The sequence below is a fragment of the Dermacentor variabilis genome, chromosome 1, assembly GCF_050947875.1.
Source record: "Dermacentor variabilis isolate Ectoservices chromosome 1, ASM5094787v1, whole genome shotgun sequence".
Taxonomy (NCBI): Eukaryota; Metazoa; Arthropoda; class Arachnida; order Ixodida; family Ixodidae; genus Dermacentor; species Dermacentor variabilis.
Window position 1 is genome coordinate 218011602 of NC_134568.1, and position 17512 is coordinate 218029113.

The 17512-nt window shown below is 47.5% G+C and overlaps 1 protein-coding gene across 3 annotated transcripts in view; it reads right to left on the minus strand.

Moving 5' to 3' along the window:
• Nucleotides 1-17512, minus strand: part of LOC142557214 (band 7 protein AGAP004871-like) — a 370091-nt gene that overhangs the window by 13586 nt on the left and 338993 nt on the right. For all 3 annotated transcript variants that reach the window (XM_075668920.1, XM_075668928.1, XM_075668911.1), the window contains one exon: nucleotides 971-1174. In XM_075668920.1, coding sequence (XP_075525035.1) covers nucleotides 971-1174 — 204 coding nt within the window. The remainder of the gene's footprint in view (nucleotides 1-970; nucleotides 1175-17512) is intronic.

The window sequence follows — 17512 nt, forward strand, 5'->3', positions numbered from 1 at the left end:
AGACACGTAGTGAAGTAGCTTTCCATACAATGGTCTTTGACAACGTGGTTAGACGATGCAGTAAAAATATATATGTATATGCCAGTGGGCCACGAACTATAATTAAGACTTTCTGTACACTTACTGAAAGACGAAAGAAACTTTGTGTCATCGATTTCGGCTATAAGTGTGACCTTCACGGACTACTTGCTACATAAAAAAAAGTGCGCGATGAACCATTTTCTTGTGCTCGTGGTGAAACAGATGAAGACATATAAACCATGCTAATCACGTGTTGGCTTTCTGCCCAACAGAGTTTTCTATTCGAGTAGAGAACTATGCGTCAAGCTTAGAACAATCTGGAGTCCTGCGCTCACTTTAGGCACTATTCTCAGAGCATAGCCTTGTCAAAACACTTCAAGGAAGTTACTATGTGCTGTGTGGAAAGTACTGATAGTGTGCAAGCGTTTTAACTTGATTTTATTTTATTTCAACCTCACGCTTAAGTGTGACACGTCATCCACCATTTCTTCTTAATTTTTCCCATTTCAAGCAGCGTATTTCTCGAGTAATTATTAGTGTCTTAGCCCATAGTGTGTTAGCCATACACCCTAAAGGAAGCTCGCACCCTTAGGGGCTTACCTCGTCCCCAAACGATAGTCGTCATCTATCTTACGTACATTTCGATTGTTTAACGTTGCGTGCCTGGCAGACTCTTGTGTTCCGTCACGAAAGACATGTGCTTATCTGCGTGACATCGCGTTCTTTACAGGAAAACAGCGAGCGCGGTGTTTTCAAGAAATCAAACGCAAGCGAGACAGATTACAATTATTGTTTGAAGACCAGATACGCCGCGAAGGGTGTAAACTAGAGCGTATAGCAGCGGAATAGCGCAGAAGCAAGCACACCATTCTTCCTGCTCCGCATCTAAATCTACCCAAATACGCCCTTCGAAAGGAAAGCAAAAAAAAAAAAAAAGCTCGAGCCTTGCCTGCATTGCATTGGATATCTGCTCCCTATCGGCGAGAATCTCGTGCAGGTTCCGGGTGCCCAGAATATTGCGCAGCGTGGTCTGTGCGAGCAGGCGGGTGCTGTGGTGGGCGTTCTCCACGTTGGCGACGGACACCGCCGCATTGTGCACCCGGTAGTACACGACTGCGTCCACCGACACGGTCACAGAGTCCTTGGTTAGCACCTGCAACGAATCGGCCATGGGTGTGATCAGGCACAGCCCTGGAGGCTATGGAATATGCTTCAGCGAACAGTCAAACGACCAACCGGCGTGGTTATATCATTGGAGCGGCTGCCGACTGAATATTTACCAAAGTTTACATCGACGAATGTCAAAAGATCATAGTTTATCGCTATAGTGCCACTTAATAATAATAATAATCGGGGTTTTACGTGCCAAAACCACTTTCTGATTATGAGGCACGCCGTAGTGGAGGAGTCCGGAAATTTTGACCACCTGGGGTTCTTTAACGTGCACCTAAATCTAAGCACACGGGTGTTTTCGCATTTCGCCCCCATCGAAATGCGGCCGCCGTGGCCGGGATTCGATCCCGCGACCTCGTGAACACCATAGCCACTGAGCAACCACGGCGGGTATAGTGCCACTTGTGGCGTCCACATTTCCAACACCGGAAACACGTTTTCAGTGCCCTCACAAGTTTACCGGGTCGAGGAAAAGGCACAGCGCAAAGAAATAAAAATGCTAAAAAAATTCTCAGAATCTTCTGCTAATGCGCCAGCATTCTATGGCTCGGCTGCTACTTCGCTTTTGCTTACTGATTTAGTTCGCTTATGCATGTCTACCCATCACCACCAATCATCTACTATTACACTATTATAACGATTAAGCGTGTTAACTTGACCAATTATGCATTTATTTTGCAGATATAAGGCGCCACAGGACAGTCAGATTTTGCTGGGGTACTGGCCAAAGAATGCTTACGCATTACTGTAGGACTGTAGCAAACTAAGGAAATGGGAAGAAACCTCTCAATGTTCTTTTCACTTGAACATGATTTGATGTGAACTGAGGCCAAGGCCACTTTCACTCCCATGAATATAATGTGGCTCACACAGACATGTCTGTTACGCTGCGGTCCATGGTTCAAATCCCAGTTACAAGTATTTTCTTGTTTGTTTGTGTGTTTTGTAATGCTACCAATCAACTACTCTTAGACTAGCAAAACGATTAAATGTGTTAACTTGGCCAATTATGCATTTAATATGCAGATGTAAGGGGTCACGGGACGGAGAGATTTTGCTGGGGTATTCGTCAAAGAATGCTTACGCATTAAAAAAAATAGGACAGAAATCACCGAAAGCTCACCATCAGACTAACTGGGCAGATACACTATTTTTCACCTGTTGCGAGTGCTGTTGTCTTGCCCCTGCCTGTCAGCTTCTTCCTGGGCACCCCATTAAACAGCGTTTTCAATACATGACAGTTATGTGCATCGTGAGACCAGTATACAAAGATCGACGCCAAAGAATGCGCTATGGCTATCGTAAGGACTCGCGCATTAAGCACGAGATCGCGGGATCAAATCTCGGCCCCGGTGGCCGCATTTAGATAGGGGCACAATGCAAAAATATCCGTGTACTTAGATTTAGGTGCACGTTAAAGAATCCCAGGTGGTAAAAACTAATCAGGAGTCCCCCACTGCGGCGTGCCTCATAATAAGATCGTAGTTTTGGCAAGTAAAACTCCAGAATTTAATTTAATTTTTAAGGATTCGCGCACAAATCGGCCATTATTTATCAATATAAGAAGAGCACATGGGGGCAAGGACATTTCCGGCGTCTTGATTTATTTATTTATTTGGATGTACAGTTGGGTATGTTGGAAACCTACTTAGTCGCTGGCCTCTCCGCAAACTATAGATTGCTTAAATGAGTAAAGTATTACGATATGAGGCGAATGAACGCACTGCAGAAATTACGGCATTCTTACGAACTTGCATCGACATTCAACTGAATTATATGTAACCCAGCAACAAAAAGGCATGTTTCAAAGGTTCTGAAATAGGGCGCAGGCAATTGAAGGCGCTAGTGGAGGACTCGGCGAATCCAAGGAGGCCAACTATACGTGTAAGAAACAGAAAAATAAAGATAACGAAACAAAACAAGAACTACATTCCGCAATTGATGCTATTGAACGAGAGCCCCCGAAAACATAACCGCGCGAAGTTAAGCCAATCGTAAGTACAATTTTGTCACTGCCGCAACGTGTTCCTTGGTGTTGGAGCACTTGTACGCGGCTTACCAAAACCACCTATGTACAAGTCTATACTGGCCTATCATTCAGTGCAGACGCAAGCGCAGACATAACTGGATTCCATCCCATGGTGCTACATGGTCTAGTCATCTAGGTCACCTGGTGTCATTAACAACTTCAAAGGTGCAGCCATTGATGCTGCGCTCCGCAAACTGATGCTTCGCCCTCGTCAGGACGTTATCGTACTTATCGATTCAAAAGCAGCGCTTCAGTAACCGTTTCATGGATTTCCTTATTAATTTCTCTCGGCATCCACTGGCAGCCGCTTCAGCGTAGCCCTGCATTACTAACTGTCCAGCAGAAGGTGTATTCGGTGCGTGGACCGGCAGTACCGTCATAATGAGTGCGACGAAATATCTTCTAGCCTTTTTAAGAGCTATATAGGGCTCAATGATACTTTGAAAATGGCTCATGAGCGTGTGCGCGTACTTCGTCTGGTGTGAATGTCAGTAGAGTGTACTTACGTTGTGTATCTTTCACCAATTTTAGTAGGAAGTGCTGCAGTGACGGCCTCTGGGCAAGCTAACCTCCCCATTTGTTTATTAAAGATCTGGGCCCGTACTTACAGAATGTTCTTACGCTAAAAGCGTTCGTGCCAGCCAATAGTGATGTAGGGCGTATTATTAGCGAAGGCGATCAGCCAATGAAAAACAGCACTTACGAACGAAAAGCTTTGTGAATTCGGCCCCTTATCTCTTTCTCGTCATATCGGCAAGTAGATTGGTGGCATAAGCAGTAATGGTGTACAAATAGTCATCACTACAGGCGTCGCGTTCTTCTTGCGTCCAGCGCCTCCTGAGCTAAGTTTACAGTACTAGTTACTATATACACTTACCAACAAGGAGACATCAACACTGCGTCAGTAAATCTTCTCTGGTCTAATAATTGCAAGCACGGGTGCCACGTGCTTCAAGTTGTCTATTCAAGGGTGCTACGCGCACGCAGAACTAGATGACTTTTATTTTGAGAGAGGGCACGTCCGCTCTACATACTCTATAGCTATATACCAAGAGAAACCGAACGATCCGTTAATAGTAAAAACGAATATTCATTCATTCCATGGGGAAGATATCTAAATGGCATTTATTTTGTGAGCAAAACGTCGTCATTGGGACGAAAATGAACATACCGTTTATCACAACACTGGCAGAGGGCGTCATCAATGTGCTATCTGCAGTCTTGCACCGGAGCCGGCACTAAACCTTGCACTGCGGATTGACAGGATTAACCATCTGTTGCCCACCTCGGATGGGGTGCGGTCTTGTTTTTGTCTTCCCGAAAGAGGTGCACTCGCTTACGTTTTTCGCTTTCTCGCGACTCTTCCCGTTATCTCTTTCCGCGAGTTGTATTTTCCTTGGCACATTCACAAGCCCTAGCCCCGTCAGGACGACCCATCATCCGAGGAACAATGCCGCCACGGGACTGTACGATTAGGAAGCTGTGCAGGATTATTATAGCCTTGTCGCACGCACCGTCGTTCCGAACCCTCTCCTTTTCTTCCTTCTTGTGCATCCGCTTCCCATAGCAAGAACACTGAGGCACCTACAACGACCGCTGGATGAAACCGCAGACGTCGCAAGGGAAGCTCCCAAAAAGCGAGCGACCAGCGGTGCAGGCATCGCAAGAACAAAGGTTTGCCCCTTCCAATCAGTCACAGAAACTGGGCGCCCCGTTCCACTCAGATGGAGACCGCACTGGCGCGAATAAAGCCTCGCTTTTGCAGCAGCGGCACCGGAGGGATTGGCCCAGTCGCTGGGTCTTCCCGTTTGCTTTGTCTTCACAAGGGAGGAACGACGCTGCAGTCAGTCGACCAGGCGTTAAGAACAAGGTCGCCGAACCCTGCACCATTGCCGGAGAGTTCCGCTTCGCCATCCAGAACTTTTGCCCGGCCTTCGTCGGCCCCCCGGCGCCTTTGTTGTTTTCTCATGCGCCCCGTGCCACGCAGCGTCCCGCGTGTACGTAGCTGGCTGCCGAACGGCCTTTCTGGTCCCACTGTTGCACCGTATCAAGCCTCGCTTCGCAGTACATTAATCCCCATTCATCTTGATCGACTGCTTGTTCCAGAGAACAAAAATTAACGGCGAAAAGATGGACAACAAAGAAGGAAAGAAAGAAAGCGCCGGAGCAGGCGTCTCGGAGCAAGGAAAACCAGGCTTTACTGCTGGCCAGCCCTAGTAGAGCACATTAGCACGCTCTCCCCTGCAGCCACGCTGGGAAAGCAACTGTCGCCCGTGGTGACCGTGGCGTAGGCACGGAGTGTACGCGCCATAAAATCGTATCAGCGGTTTGCAACGCCTCCTCCATATCGCGCCACGATAAAACAGGATTTGAAAGACCCCCTGGGCTGCCGCGCGCATTAAAGAAGCGTCCTTCGGGAAAAAGAATAAAGCAAACTGTCGCCACCTTTCTAGGTCAGCGCTGCCTCATTCGGCCAAGGTTTAGGAGGGAGAAAGCTGCGGTATAAACAACGTCCTCGTCAAGCGCTTAGCTAGAGACAAACTGCCATAGGATCCCATAAACATACGTGGGCTTCCCGTTCCGTTAGTTCCGCGTAGCCGTCCTATATACTTATTCTTGCGCTGTCGGTATGGGTTTTCGCATTCCCGCGTTGAATTTTGCCCATACTGGCATATTTTATCTTTCCTCGTTTCCTTGGAATGAAGAAAACTCCAACGCACATTGTGACCTTGAAGCGTTTATTTACGTCCGGCGTTGATTCTGATACTTTATCGATCTGCTCTAGTCAAGCATTATTGGTGGTCTTTTGCATACCTTAGCAATATTTTTGGAAGGCTTCGTTTGTTTGTTTCGGTTGGCTTCCGCAAATTCTAATTTTGCTGTTGTGCTAGCGAAGCCGTTTCGGATCATTGGCAGTGAGCAGGATTCAAGACTTTCCGACCTTTGGTTTCATAAATTGTTTCGAGTTATATAAGTGAGAACTACGCTAGTTTTATAGGGGCGCAAGGATGAAATTCCTTTATGACTGATCTCTAGACAACACCGTAAAGGCTCGCATTATATCAGCGTGAAAGATCAATGGAACCAAGATGGGCATGATTTTTTGTTAACGAAGCCACGAACGACAGAGAAAATCAACCATGTTTTTAAGAATTGAAATGTAGAATTAGTAACGAAAAGGAAATTAAAGTGACAGAGAGGACAAGTCACCGCTGGTGGCTGCCGAAGCCACCCCCTCCGCGTGATGCATGTGACGCTGTACCAATTGAGATACGGTAACGGCTGTTGTCTCCCCCTCCAGTTTCTCGAGTATTTGTGTATTGCTATGCCTAGCATGGGAGTGTTAGCCAGCACCATCGACGACCTTGGCGGCGGATGTGCGTATATCCTTTCTACCGCAGGCAAGCGTCATATACGACGGTTTCGGGTTTGGCTGCCACTGACGGCCAGGTTGTTTTTCTTCGTCCTCTTTTATTATTTCCCTCATCATTTTTAATTCTACATTTCAATTAAAAAACAGTTAATTGCTCATATTCTTTCCTTGGCCTCATTGTCTGCTGGCTTCATGCGCACTATAGTGGGTTGTATTATATCAAGTAGCTCGCCAGAGCTCTAATTTATACTGCAATTCGATAAACGGACGTCAATAGGGACTACATAAACGGCTCTTGCTTGACGTTCCACACCGCAAATATCAGGCGCGATACACCTCGAGCAAAGTTCTCGCTTTGTATTTCATGCCTTCTTACGTGTACTTACTATTCGTTATTATGGCGACTATGTTTCTCATTTTTTTAAGCTTTCGTGTGAACGGTACATAACAAGTATGCCGTGTGTCCCAGCTAACATTAGCCAAGCTGTTACAAAAAATAAAAAAAATATGGTGCAAGATACGATTTTAAGATCTACTCCAACTCCACCTCCATTGTTCCATCGTCAAGCCTCTGACGACCGAGCACTGTAGGTCTTAAAAATGTACCTTGCACCACGTCCGTTAAATCATTTTTTTTTCTTTCAACAGCTTGGCTGACATTAGCTGTTCAAAGGGTTTGAACCGCTTCATACAAAACGGAATAACAAAAAGAATACCCCGCTACGTGCTTCACGAAGCTGCGGCGCCAATTAACGTTGCCGTCAGTTTCAGTTAAGAAGACCAGATCCTCGCGAGAATTTGCGGATGCACTTGAACAATTACGACGAACTTTTCTGGCGCGAGTAGCATCTAAAGATGAGAATAATACCTCGGGGACAGGTCTTCTATAAGTTTCTGCCGAAGACGGCTAACGCTCGTCACCTGGCGCATCGGTGAAAAATCACGACTGAAATCTGCAGCGCATCACGGCGAAGGGCAAAAAAAGAAAGAAACAAAAGAAGAAAAAGCCGTACAAGGGCTATTCAAACTCAAAAACATTTTTGCGGCTAGAACTGTTCCTAAGAACAGATGCCAGTGAATCGTAATGTTGGAAATATAATTAGCGAAAGCGACCGGGCCAACGGCAAACAGCAGTTACGAACGAAAAGCGTTCTGGCTACCACCCCTGAGCTACAGATCGCCACACTGGTAGCGCGAAAATACCTTCACGCGAGGTGCGTGCTGCGACGCCGTGGAAGAATGATCCCACTCTGCCTCAGGTTGTGTGGGAAAAGCAAGACGCGTCCTTGGCGTCCTTGTAGTGGCGCGACGCCACTTCGAACTTCTTTATAGAGTTCAGCTGTTACAACAGTCGATCACTCCTTGCCAGCGAGTATGACATCTTCCTCGCCTAATCGTGATCACACTGCGCTCAAAAGGTGGGAAGGAAAGCATTCCTCGGCGTAACAGCGGTGCGAAGAACCCTCCGTTGCACTGACTTTAAGAATAAAGGAAGCAGCTGCAATTTGTTTCGTGGGAGCAATTTCTTGTCCCATAAGTAACACCCTTCTGCAGAGGTCACGTGCTCCTCGATGGAGTATACGTGCACTCGTCCGATGGATTAACATTGACCACGCTTATGCCCAAACAGGGTAAACGTATACTTCACCGGGAAATATGAGAAGGAATGAGTGACATAGGGACTCTCGGAAAACACGTTGCCAACACCTATAATTTTGCTGCGACAGGGGCTCCAAAGTTAATTTGTTGTGTCCGTTTGTCTGACAATTCCGTTACGCCGACAAGTCGCCGACATCGTGCCCTTAAGGCCGCCTCCAACCAATATCCAACCGTCCGCCGCATGACAAAGTACAGACCTTACGCCACCACCACTACCACCACCACCACAGGAACCGAGCGCATTTCCCTTCGCCATCGTGCAAATGCGCAACCACTGCACTATCGCGCGCCTCTGGCTTTTGACAGTATGTGAGAGGTTTCGTGCACCACGCAGACTCTTGAGAGTGGCGGCGCCTGTGCATATATTTTGGAGGCCACAGCAGGCAATACTGCAGCGGACGAGGATGACGTTGTGCGCGTCAGGAAGGGGGTAAGTTAATATTTGGCGGTGTTTGAATTCCAAGTTTAAAAGCGCAGCGCTTAGGTGCCCGTTCCTGCCACGAGCGTCGGCGTAACCGAGCGAATGAGCACAGCGAAAGATAAAAGCGAACGGGGAGCGCAGAGGTGGCTGAAAGACGCGAGGAAAAAAGTGGAGGAGGAGGCTGCAGCAGAACCATGAGGCAGAAAGCGGAGTAGGAGGTTACAGCGAAAGCGTCAGAAGCAGGGCATAGTGCGGCGACGATGGCTCCGAGGTGGCGCCAGAGTATCGCGCGTCGTCTCGGAGGCCCGTCTGCGGCGGCTGCTGTGAGTCACGCCCACGCGTCATCCACGCGGTGGCTCTCGCGATCTCCCTATTAGTGAGGCAGTCGCGCCACTCTTCGCTCCGCTTGCAACGTGCCGCACGAGGCAGATTGTCCGCGCCAGCAACAATCTTCCTCAAATATATCGCGAAATGAAAACACGTCTAGAGGTGTGCTCTAATTTCCCATTAAGGAGTATCGTAATTATCAGTGTATTCTTTATATCTACGAATTGAAAACCCTCTTTCACACGACAGGTGTTTTAGTTTCTCTGTCAACGAAGATAAGGCAAGCTCTGCCAGAGAACGCGGAGACGCAGCAAAATATACGAACGCCTGCGTTCCTTCTACCTTTTCTTTATTTCTTCCTTTCTTTTCTTTTTTTATTTGTTCATATCTACCAAAATTTACGTACAAGGTGCACTGACACTTAGGATCTGTTTAATACATGGGCGTGCAATGTGAATTTAACACTCACAAATGTGCGGGCTGCCGTGCTGCCCAAACGAGGCAATCAAATCCCGTCCTTCATTTACGGCACGAGTACACTTTTTATTTTTTTTTCATTTTCCTTTCCAAATTCATGCCTCCTGTAAAGCAGTTGCGGACGCGATTCTCGCAAGAATAATAATGCCGCCCGCGTCTGCTTTCAAACACCCCCGAACCCATCCTAATTAATGGACGCACTCGTGTTCGCCCGAGGATTGAGCCAGCGAAATGGGTTCCAACAGAAGTAATCGTTGCCGCCACGCCTTCCCTCCAGGTTCCTCCCTTCGATTTCCCTCTCGTTCAAACCGCTCTTGGCTCTGATGCGAAAGAGAAAAGGAAAACAAAGGGAAGAGCGGACGCGTATGCTGACACGCTTCTCTCTGCAGGCAAAGTGCGAAGCAGCCTTTCCAGTACCGGTGAGACAATCAGCGGCACCTGCGAAATCCACAAAATGAACTCGATAATAACCGCTTTATCAGCGCTCACATATGTTCTCGCCCTTTCTGTGCTAGTGTGGTGAACCCAGCGTATGTTCGAATTACTTCGACCGCGGCTTCGCGGAGCGACGCCCGTTTTGATTTCTGTTCATGACACGCTCTTTGTCTTGCCAATACGATTCGAAGCTTCTTTCGATTGCGAAACTCTGCGTTGCTGATCGTATTCCCTTTAGCGCGTCTGATACATCGCGAGATGCGAATGTATAAGGACTGAAACTATAAAGTATGTGAGGTAATGAACACATGGTCACGGGGGGGGGGGGGGGGGGGGGCACGAATTTTCAATATGTGAAATCCGTGTTCAAAGCTCACGCAATTCGTCGCCTGCACATGCCAGCTAGGATTAACTAATAAACTGCGTAGGCGTGCCACTCACAAGTACAGATCGCGCATATTACCGGGAGGCTATAGGTGCATTGTTAGGCCGCGCAGGAGTTGAGCTTTTAATGCGCAGCATTGTTCTGCAAATCACGCGAGTTTTCTTTTTGTTGTTGTTCATATCGATAGCTTGCTGTTTTCGTGGGTCAAGAAGCAGACAACAGCCGTCATCTGCAGTCAAGGATGACAAGCAGCTGAGGCTTCGGTTGGCGGCCGCGGGAGAAGGGGACGACGGAGGAGAACTAAGCGTGTTGAGTCTGTGCTCATCGCGCACGTGGGAGGACGCTTGCCTCACCGTCCTGCTTTGTCCTGTCAGATGTGGGGGGGGGGGGGGGGGTGATGGCCGCGAGAGCACGCAAACGAGCGCCGTGCCCGTTTAGCTGGTTCGGTTTCCTCTCGGCGCCTTAATGGCAAAATGACAAAGCGTCTCTCGGGCCGCTAAGGATCCACAAGCTTAACGCGCGTTGCTGGCGCGTCGCCGTCTAGTGCTGCAGCGATTCGCGCAGTGCCTCACATTGCGTAGGTGTCAACAAGAGCTCACTCTGCCAGCCATTCTCCTTTTTTTTCCGCATTGCGAAACGTTTTGTGGGCAGGCGCAACTGCTTTCAGACTATGGCTAGGAAAACGGTGTCGTAAGTAACAAATGTGAAATAGAATACAGCGGCAGCAATATGGCAGCGGGAAAGGCAAGCTATCAAGATCGACTCCCCTTCCTATATGCGGCAATAAGAAAGAAAAGAACACACACGTAAATGGGAAACTACGCAGTATTTAATGGACGTTCTCCCTCTTACAGGTGAGCAGACACTTCAACTTTCCTTTTACCGTTTTACCAGAAGATGGTGGCTTGCGTAATTCTGACTGTTCGCTATCTGTAACAGTCCCCTATTCCCTCCCCCACCCCCTCCCCCACCCGTAAAAAAAAGGAATAAGAAGTACTGAGATTAGGCGTGATACATCAAGAGAAAGATCGATGGCACAGAATTATGCGATATATATCGCATCCGATATTATACACATATATTATACTATCATAAAATCCTAAACACTTATTCTATGAAAAAGATCCACCTTTAGCGTGCAAAAAGGCAATCCTATAACGATAGGATGATAAGTTTCCACGAGTCAAAACAACACAGGAGCCACTCGAGACGCATTGGGAGAGAACTGCGGATTAATCTGACAATCCGGAGACCCATAGCTTGGTGCACGAATGCTTCTGCAATCTCCATAGCAATGCTGCTGCCACGACTTCGAACCCGCGTTCTCATGCTCAGCACCATAACGTCACGGCAACTGAGCCATCGCGGAGGTTTTCGTATTTCTTAATTGAGCCACAAATTGCAGTTAGCCTCAGTTATAGGTTTTCTTTTTCTTTTTTTTTGCATTTCCTTCAGATTTTATTTATTTTATTGACTTCATTTCTTTGCTGTTAGAACTATTGAGCTTCAGTGCTTAAAAGCTCGGATGATTTTTTGGGCAATTCTTTGATTTTCCATTAAAATATGATTTTAACATTTCTTCCCTAAGCGTTCGCGTTTCTTCCCGGGAATGTCCGAGGTTACCTAAGTAAAATCACGGACTTTTTTTCTCCCTAAAACATTGGAAATTCAACAATCTGTCGGTGTCTGTGATGAATTCTGTGAAAAACACGCCTGTTGCTTTAAACATGAAAAAAATACCTTTTTTTTTTAAAATCTGCTTCTCGAATACAATGAAAACAAGCTTTGCAATGGAAAACGAGATAAGACAAGCAAACTCAAATATCGCTGTAATCCTGTCATCGCTGTTTGCAATTTGATGTCGCTCTAGCAGGAGTTATAGCGGCAGCATGGTTAGGAAAGAGAAAAGCCGGCGTTTATTCGTCGGTCCGTCCATAAAAATAGATTTCACGCCTCAGGTGCTGACAATATTTCCTACGCGATCCTGCTTCACCAACGGAGAACGCCGTGAAACTGGCTACGGCTAACGGAATGGGGGAAAGTAGAAGCAACGAAAGCAAAAAAAAAAAAAAAGTTAGGAAATCATAGAAAGAGCAACGTGTTCGAGTTTCGGCAGAGAAGGCAGGCTTCAACAAATTGTGCTTGACCGAGCGGACAAGTCGATTCAGAAGAAGGGCACAGCTAAACGCCCCAAGCCAATAGGCGGTTCACGTGGCCGCGCGCCTATAGGCCGCGGGGATCGCATCGAGGCCAATATGCATTTGCCGGGAAAGAAGACTCGAGTGAAAAAGTCTGGAAAACGACAAATCGCATCTCGTAACCCGCAAGCCCCCTCATTGTTTCTTTTTTTATCCTTTAGTTTTTGTAACGCGCGGCTTCCAGTTCATATCGTCTATAAATTCAGAGGAGCTGTCGGATACGTTGCTCAGATACACATGCGGCCACGAATATGCCGCGAATGCCGATTATTCCCTATGAAGACGACACTCGGCGCGGCAAGAATCGGGATTGACTTCGGGACCGCTTTCGTTGGCATGGTTTTGAGCAATGGAACTGGAGAGGTTGGGTTGGTGTACCCTCGGCTTATACACGTAATCTTCAAACATCACACCTCGTACGATCTCTGATGAGTGTTTCGCTGCGAGAGGATTGTCTAAATCGCATTATACACGCCGCACTACACAGTGCATTTCGATGCTTACGAGGCTCGAGTTTTCAGTGTCCCAGAAACAACAGAGTAACGTCGTTATACAACTCTCGCTCGTTTTCTTGATCCCTCAACAATTGAGAACGCGAGTTGGAAATGAATCCGAGCTTATGTTGGCGCTGCACACTGTCAAATATTGAGCTACCAACTGGGCACGATTAACCGGTCAGGATGTCATCATGTGCTATGGGGATAAGGCTCTCGAATAAATGCGATTATCCTTGTCCAACCTGATGTTTGGAATATACAATCAGCATTCCCCTAGTTTTATCAAGGCTGCATTCTTGAAATTTTCTTTTTGACTTGGAAATGAATGCACAAGTCTTTCGTGACACCGTAAGGGACACAGATTTGCCGCCACCCCCACGAACCATAAGATTTTTTTTCCTTTCGAACTAAAGGAAAAGTGGCCAAATACGGTGAAATGCACTACCATTTTCGTAAATTGCAGTTTCCAGCAGTTTAGAAAAAGATTTACTTGAACCGCAACGAATTTTTGCGCACGTTTTCTGTACATAATGGTCAAAGATTGTAAAGTCACATAATTTCTTGCAAATTCGTATTCTTTCCATGCTGGCTCGCTTTCCCTTACAACGAAAGGCCTTCTCAAAGTTATTAAGATGACTTTGTGAAATATAGTTAACTTACCCGTATATTAATTATTGTCCCATAGACCCTGACATCCACCGCCGCGAATATCGAGGCGAAATAATTGAGCTGCAGCCTAATTCCTCTCGCGTGGTGCCTAATAAGTCATTTAAGTCGTGCATCCAGCATATATACATCTTACCTAATATACCAAACCCGTGTACTTTTCAACTTCCATCTTTTGAAAGCAGCACTGACACCGTTTCTAGAACATGGTAAGGAAACGTTCCCGATTCGCAAGTAATGGTGCTCTAACATACGCACCATGTGTTATTCCACTGTATGCAGCAGAGAAACTGCAATGCCACAAAACAGATCGGTTGCTCTCTCCTGTGGCTTTCGAAACACCCGTTTTTTTGTTTTGTTTTTTGCCCTTTGTGGCGTCAGCGATGATGTTACAACAGGAGCGACGGCCCATAGACAGCAGCTATTTTGCCCACGCATGCAGTGCTCTCCACATCTTCTATGAAAAGGGTAAGCGGTGGTTGCTAACGTGTCCAGCCCATGTCATGCCCCTTCCTTTGTCGCTCTAAGACACCTTACACGTCTATTTTGAAGGGTCCCCATAAGGGCACTACGGAAAGGAGAAAATTGAAAGGAGTGATAAGCAAAGCGCTGATATCACCCCCGCTGAGAGGAATAGATGAATTGAAAAGTAAGCATTGTATTCTTTATATCTCCGTTCATATTAGGTCCTTTACAAAAAAAAGAAAGAAAGCGAAAAGTTCAAGGCTATCTAAGCACGTTTAATGAGTTCTGAATGCGAAAGCATTAATGTCCAATTGAACATAGTTCAGGACAACATTCATTTGGGCTAGACGGTGCATACTTGAATTAGGAAGGAACAGCACCAACTAAGACGATCACGAGAGGGAGAACGACAAAGGGAGGCGCTTGTCCTGTGTCGTTCTCCCTCTCGTGATCGTCTTACTTGGCGCTGTTCCTTCCTAGTCCAATTAAACGCCGGTGAGCGGTCCTTCAAGTTTTGCTGCGGGGTATGTTATCGAATTTCGCGATTAAATTGGTGCGGGTTATTTTTGTTTTACAGTTTCTACGTTAGTATCTTGGCTGTAGACCGGACTCATTTGGACGATATTGCTGAGAAATAAACTACATTTATTTTCACGCCGTGCGTTCGCTAATGTCTACGGGGAGAGTCGTCGATGGTGGATTTCGCTACCTGCCTATTCGCTCATTTTGCTGGGTTCTTTCGCTCCCTTACTTCGACTGCGGTGTACTGGCGTGGACGGCCACGTTTCGCTAACGCCGAGGTTGCTGCCGCCAACGATGTACGCTTTAGACTCCATAGCGTCACGTGCTGCCCGAGCCAGCGAGCAGCAGCAGCCTGCGGTGCCAACGCCGCATGCAAACCGACGCCCTGCGCGACGAGAGACCGAGGAAGCAACAGCGGCCACCGAGGCCGGCAGGCGCGCGCAGCGGCTATGCACAGCGGGGGTGAGAGAGAGGCACGTCGCGGCGATGCCCTCTCCCCTCACGCAATACCTGGCGCGCTATCACCCAGCAGGTGCTGCGTTTTGCCCGCTTTGCTCCGTTGAGGTGCGCTCATGACGTGACGTCGCAGCCAATGGGAATCTAGGTGCCATTTCGCTGCTACAGACGCCGGCTTTTTCGCTCCCATTTGATGCTTTCGCCTCAGAAATACTCGGGAATATATTCTTTGAAAGCAAGCACAGTCATTCCTAGCGTGTTGCACAGGTGTCAAGAAATAGATGTTTCAGAGCACCTTTAACCTGCATACAAAGTATTTCCTTTTCTGTATATTTATAGCTTCGCTTTCAAATGTGTTCAGACTCGTTTTGACGCTTATTGGGGGTTTAAAAAAGCCAGGGAAACATGAAGTAGAAGTTATTCGCGAGAATTCTTTATTGCGAGTTAGCTAATTATTCATTATTAGCAGTACTGGTCTGCAAGCGCATTTGCTTTCCTGCTTTCTGGCTTACTGTGGCGCAACCTACTCGATCCTTGCAGACACTTCACGAGGGAATGCTAGCAAGCTGACGGGTTAAGAGCAACCAGCCCGTATTCACAAAAGTTACCTGCTTTCTGTCGTAGGCAATTGGCCACAACCACGGCTATCGTCAGCCTGATTGATATCGTAAATGGCGGGCGCCTGAACCAGACGCTGCACCATGGGGCCAAATTTTCCTACACGTAGGACGACCTGGACACCACCAACGCGAGGCTACCCTGCTCTGTCGCCTATGCCCGTGAGTGGCCTTTACAAGACCATTTGTTTTTTGGATCAGAATGGCTGAGAAGGCCACATGGGAAGACTGTGGCCGCGAGGAGAACATTAAACACGTTCTGTGTGACTGCCCTCGATACAGCGGGCAGAGGCGATCGCTTGCGAATGTGCTAGTTCGAGTTCATCCCAGACCATTGTTGGAACAAACTATTTTGGAATGCTGACCTCATAAGTCATTGCAGCAGAGGGCGATGAATGCACTACTACAATTCTCAAGGACAACAAAGCTGCAAAAACGGCTTTTTCCTTGAATTATATTCATTGTTCTGCACGTGATCCCGTGCTGTGGTAGTGTGCGGTGTTCGCGACTGGCTCGGATTGTGTGCCCGTAGTTTGCGTTTGTTTCTTTGCTTGCGAGAGCAAAATTCAGTCAATCCTGATTCTGGGCACAATGTTACCAAGTGCGACCATCCAGTAGCGAATATGACATATACTAACGAAGGCTTAGTGAATTCGCTCCCAAATAATTTGCACGACAAAGGCAAATACATCTCGTGTAAGTTAGTAGCAATCTGCTTTTAACGCATTTTACGGCAGCGGCATGTCGTTCAGTACCACCAAATATTTTCTTTTCACCTTAAGCCCAGACCACACGTACGCTTGCGGACGCGCGCAGGCTTGCCCTCACGCGCCCACGCATGCGTAGACGGTGCGGCACGGCTCGTACGCGTCGAAACGTGGCGTGATCTCGGGGAACAGCTCCTCTCTCTTATCGCGCGCTTGGGTTGCCTCGCGTCGGGGCGCGCCTGGCTACGCAGCTACGGCACGGAACATTCAACTCTCAGTGAAGAAAACTTATATCATGCAAGAAAGTGGTCCTTCTTTCCTTTTTGTGCTAATCTAACAGCTATAAAAATATAACGCTTACGTTTCTGGATATCGAAGCGTTTTGAAACACTGTCGATAACAAAGTACGAAGCGACGCCTGCCAAGGCGTCTGTGAGTGAGCCCAGTGAGCGCGGGCTGTGGCGCGTGTTTGTGGATGCAAACCGCCATTACTTGCGAGGCGCGGCAGAGGCGCGCGGACGCTAGCTTGCGCGCGTTCGCAAGCGTTCGTGTGGTCTCGGCTTTACAGATTGTCGCAGTTTCCGGTAGCCATTATTGCAAGGACCACGTTTCATCCCCGCATAGCGTACTGTACCTGGACTATCAGTTTGATAATTACGCCTCAATCATCGGTACATGCGATCTGCGACAACCGGACTGGAGCACGTGTGCTTATTACGATTCTCGAGTCGTGAGCCGTCAGCTGATCGAGAGACCCTGCTGCGCATGGCCGGAACGCACAGCGACAGCTACCTGCTCACGAACAATTATAAGACCAGCGACCAGGACGCTCCACTTCAGTGGGCCCGGCAGCGGTATATCGTTCAGTACTATCAAATGTCTTCTTTTCGCCTTACAGGTAGGCTTGAAATACGACTGTAAGTGTTATAGAAGATCGCTTTTTGTTGCTGCTGCCGGACCGGGCGTCTTGTATGCATTTTGAGTATCTGATGTGCAATATTACGCATCCCTTAAAGCTATTGCTACAATTATGTGGGGAAACTGAGAGTAATCCCGGTCCCGCTGAAACAAAACAAATGCTAGC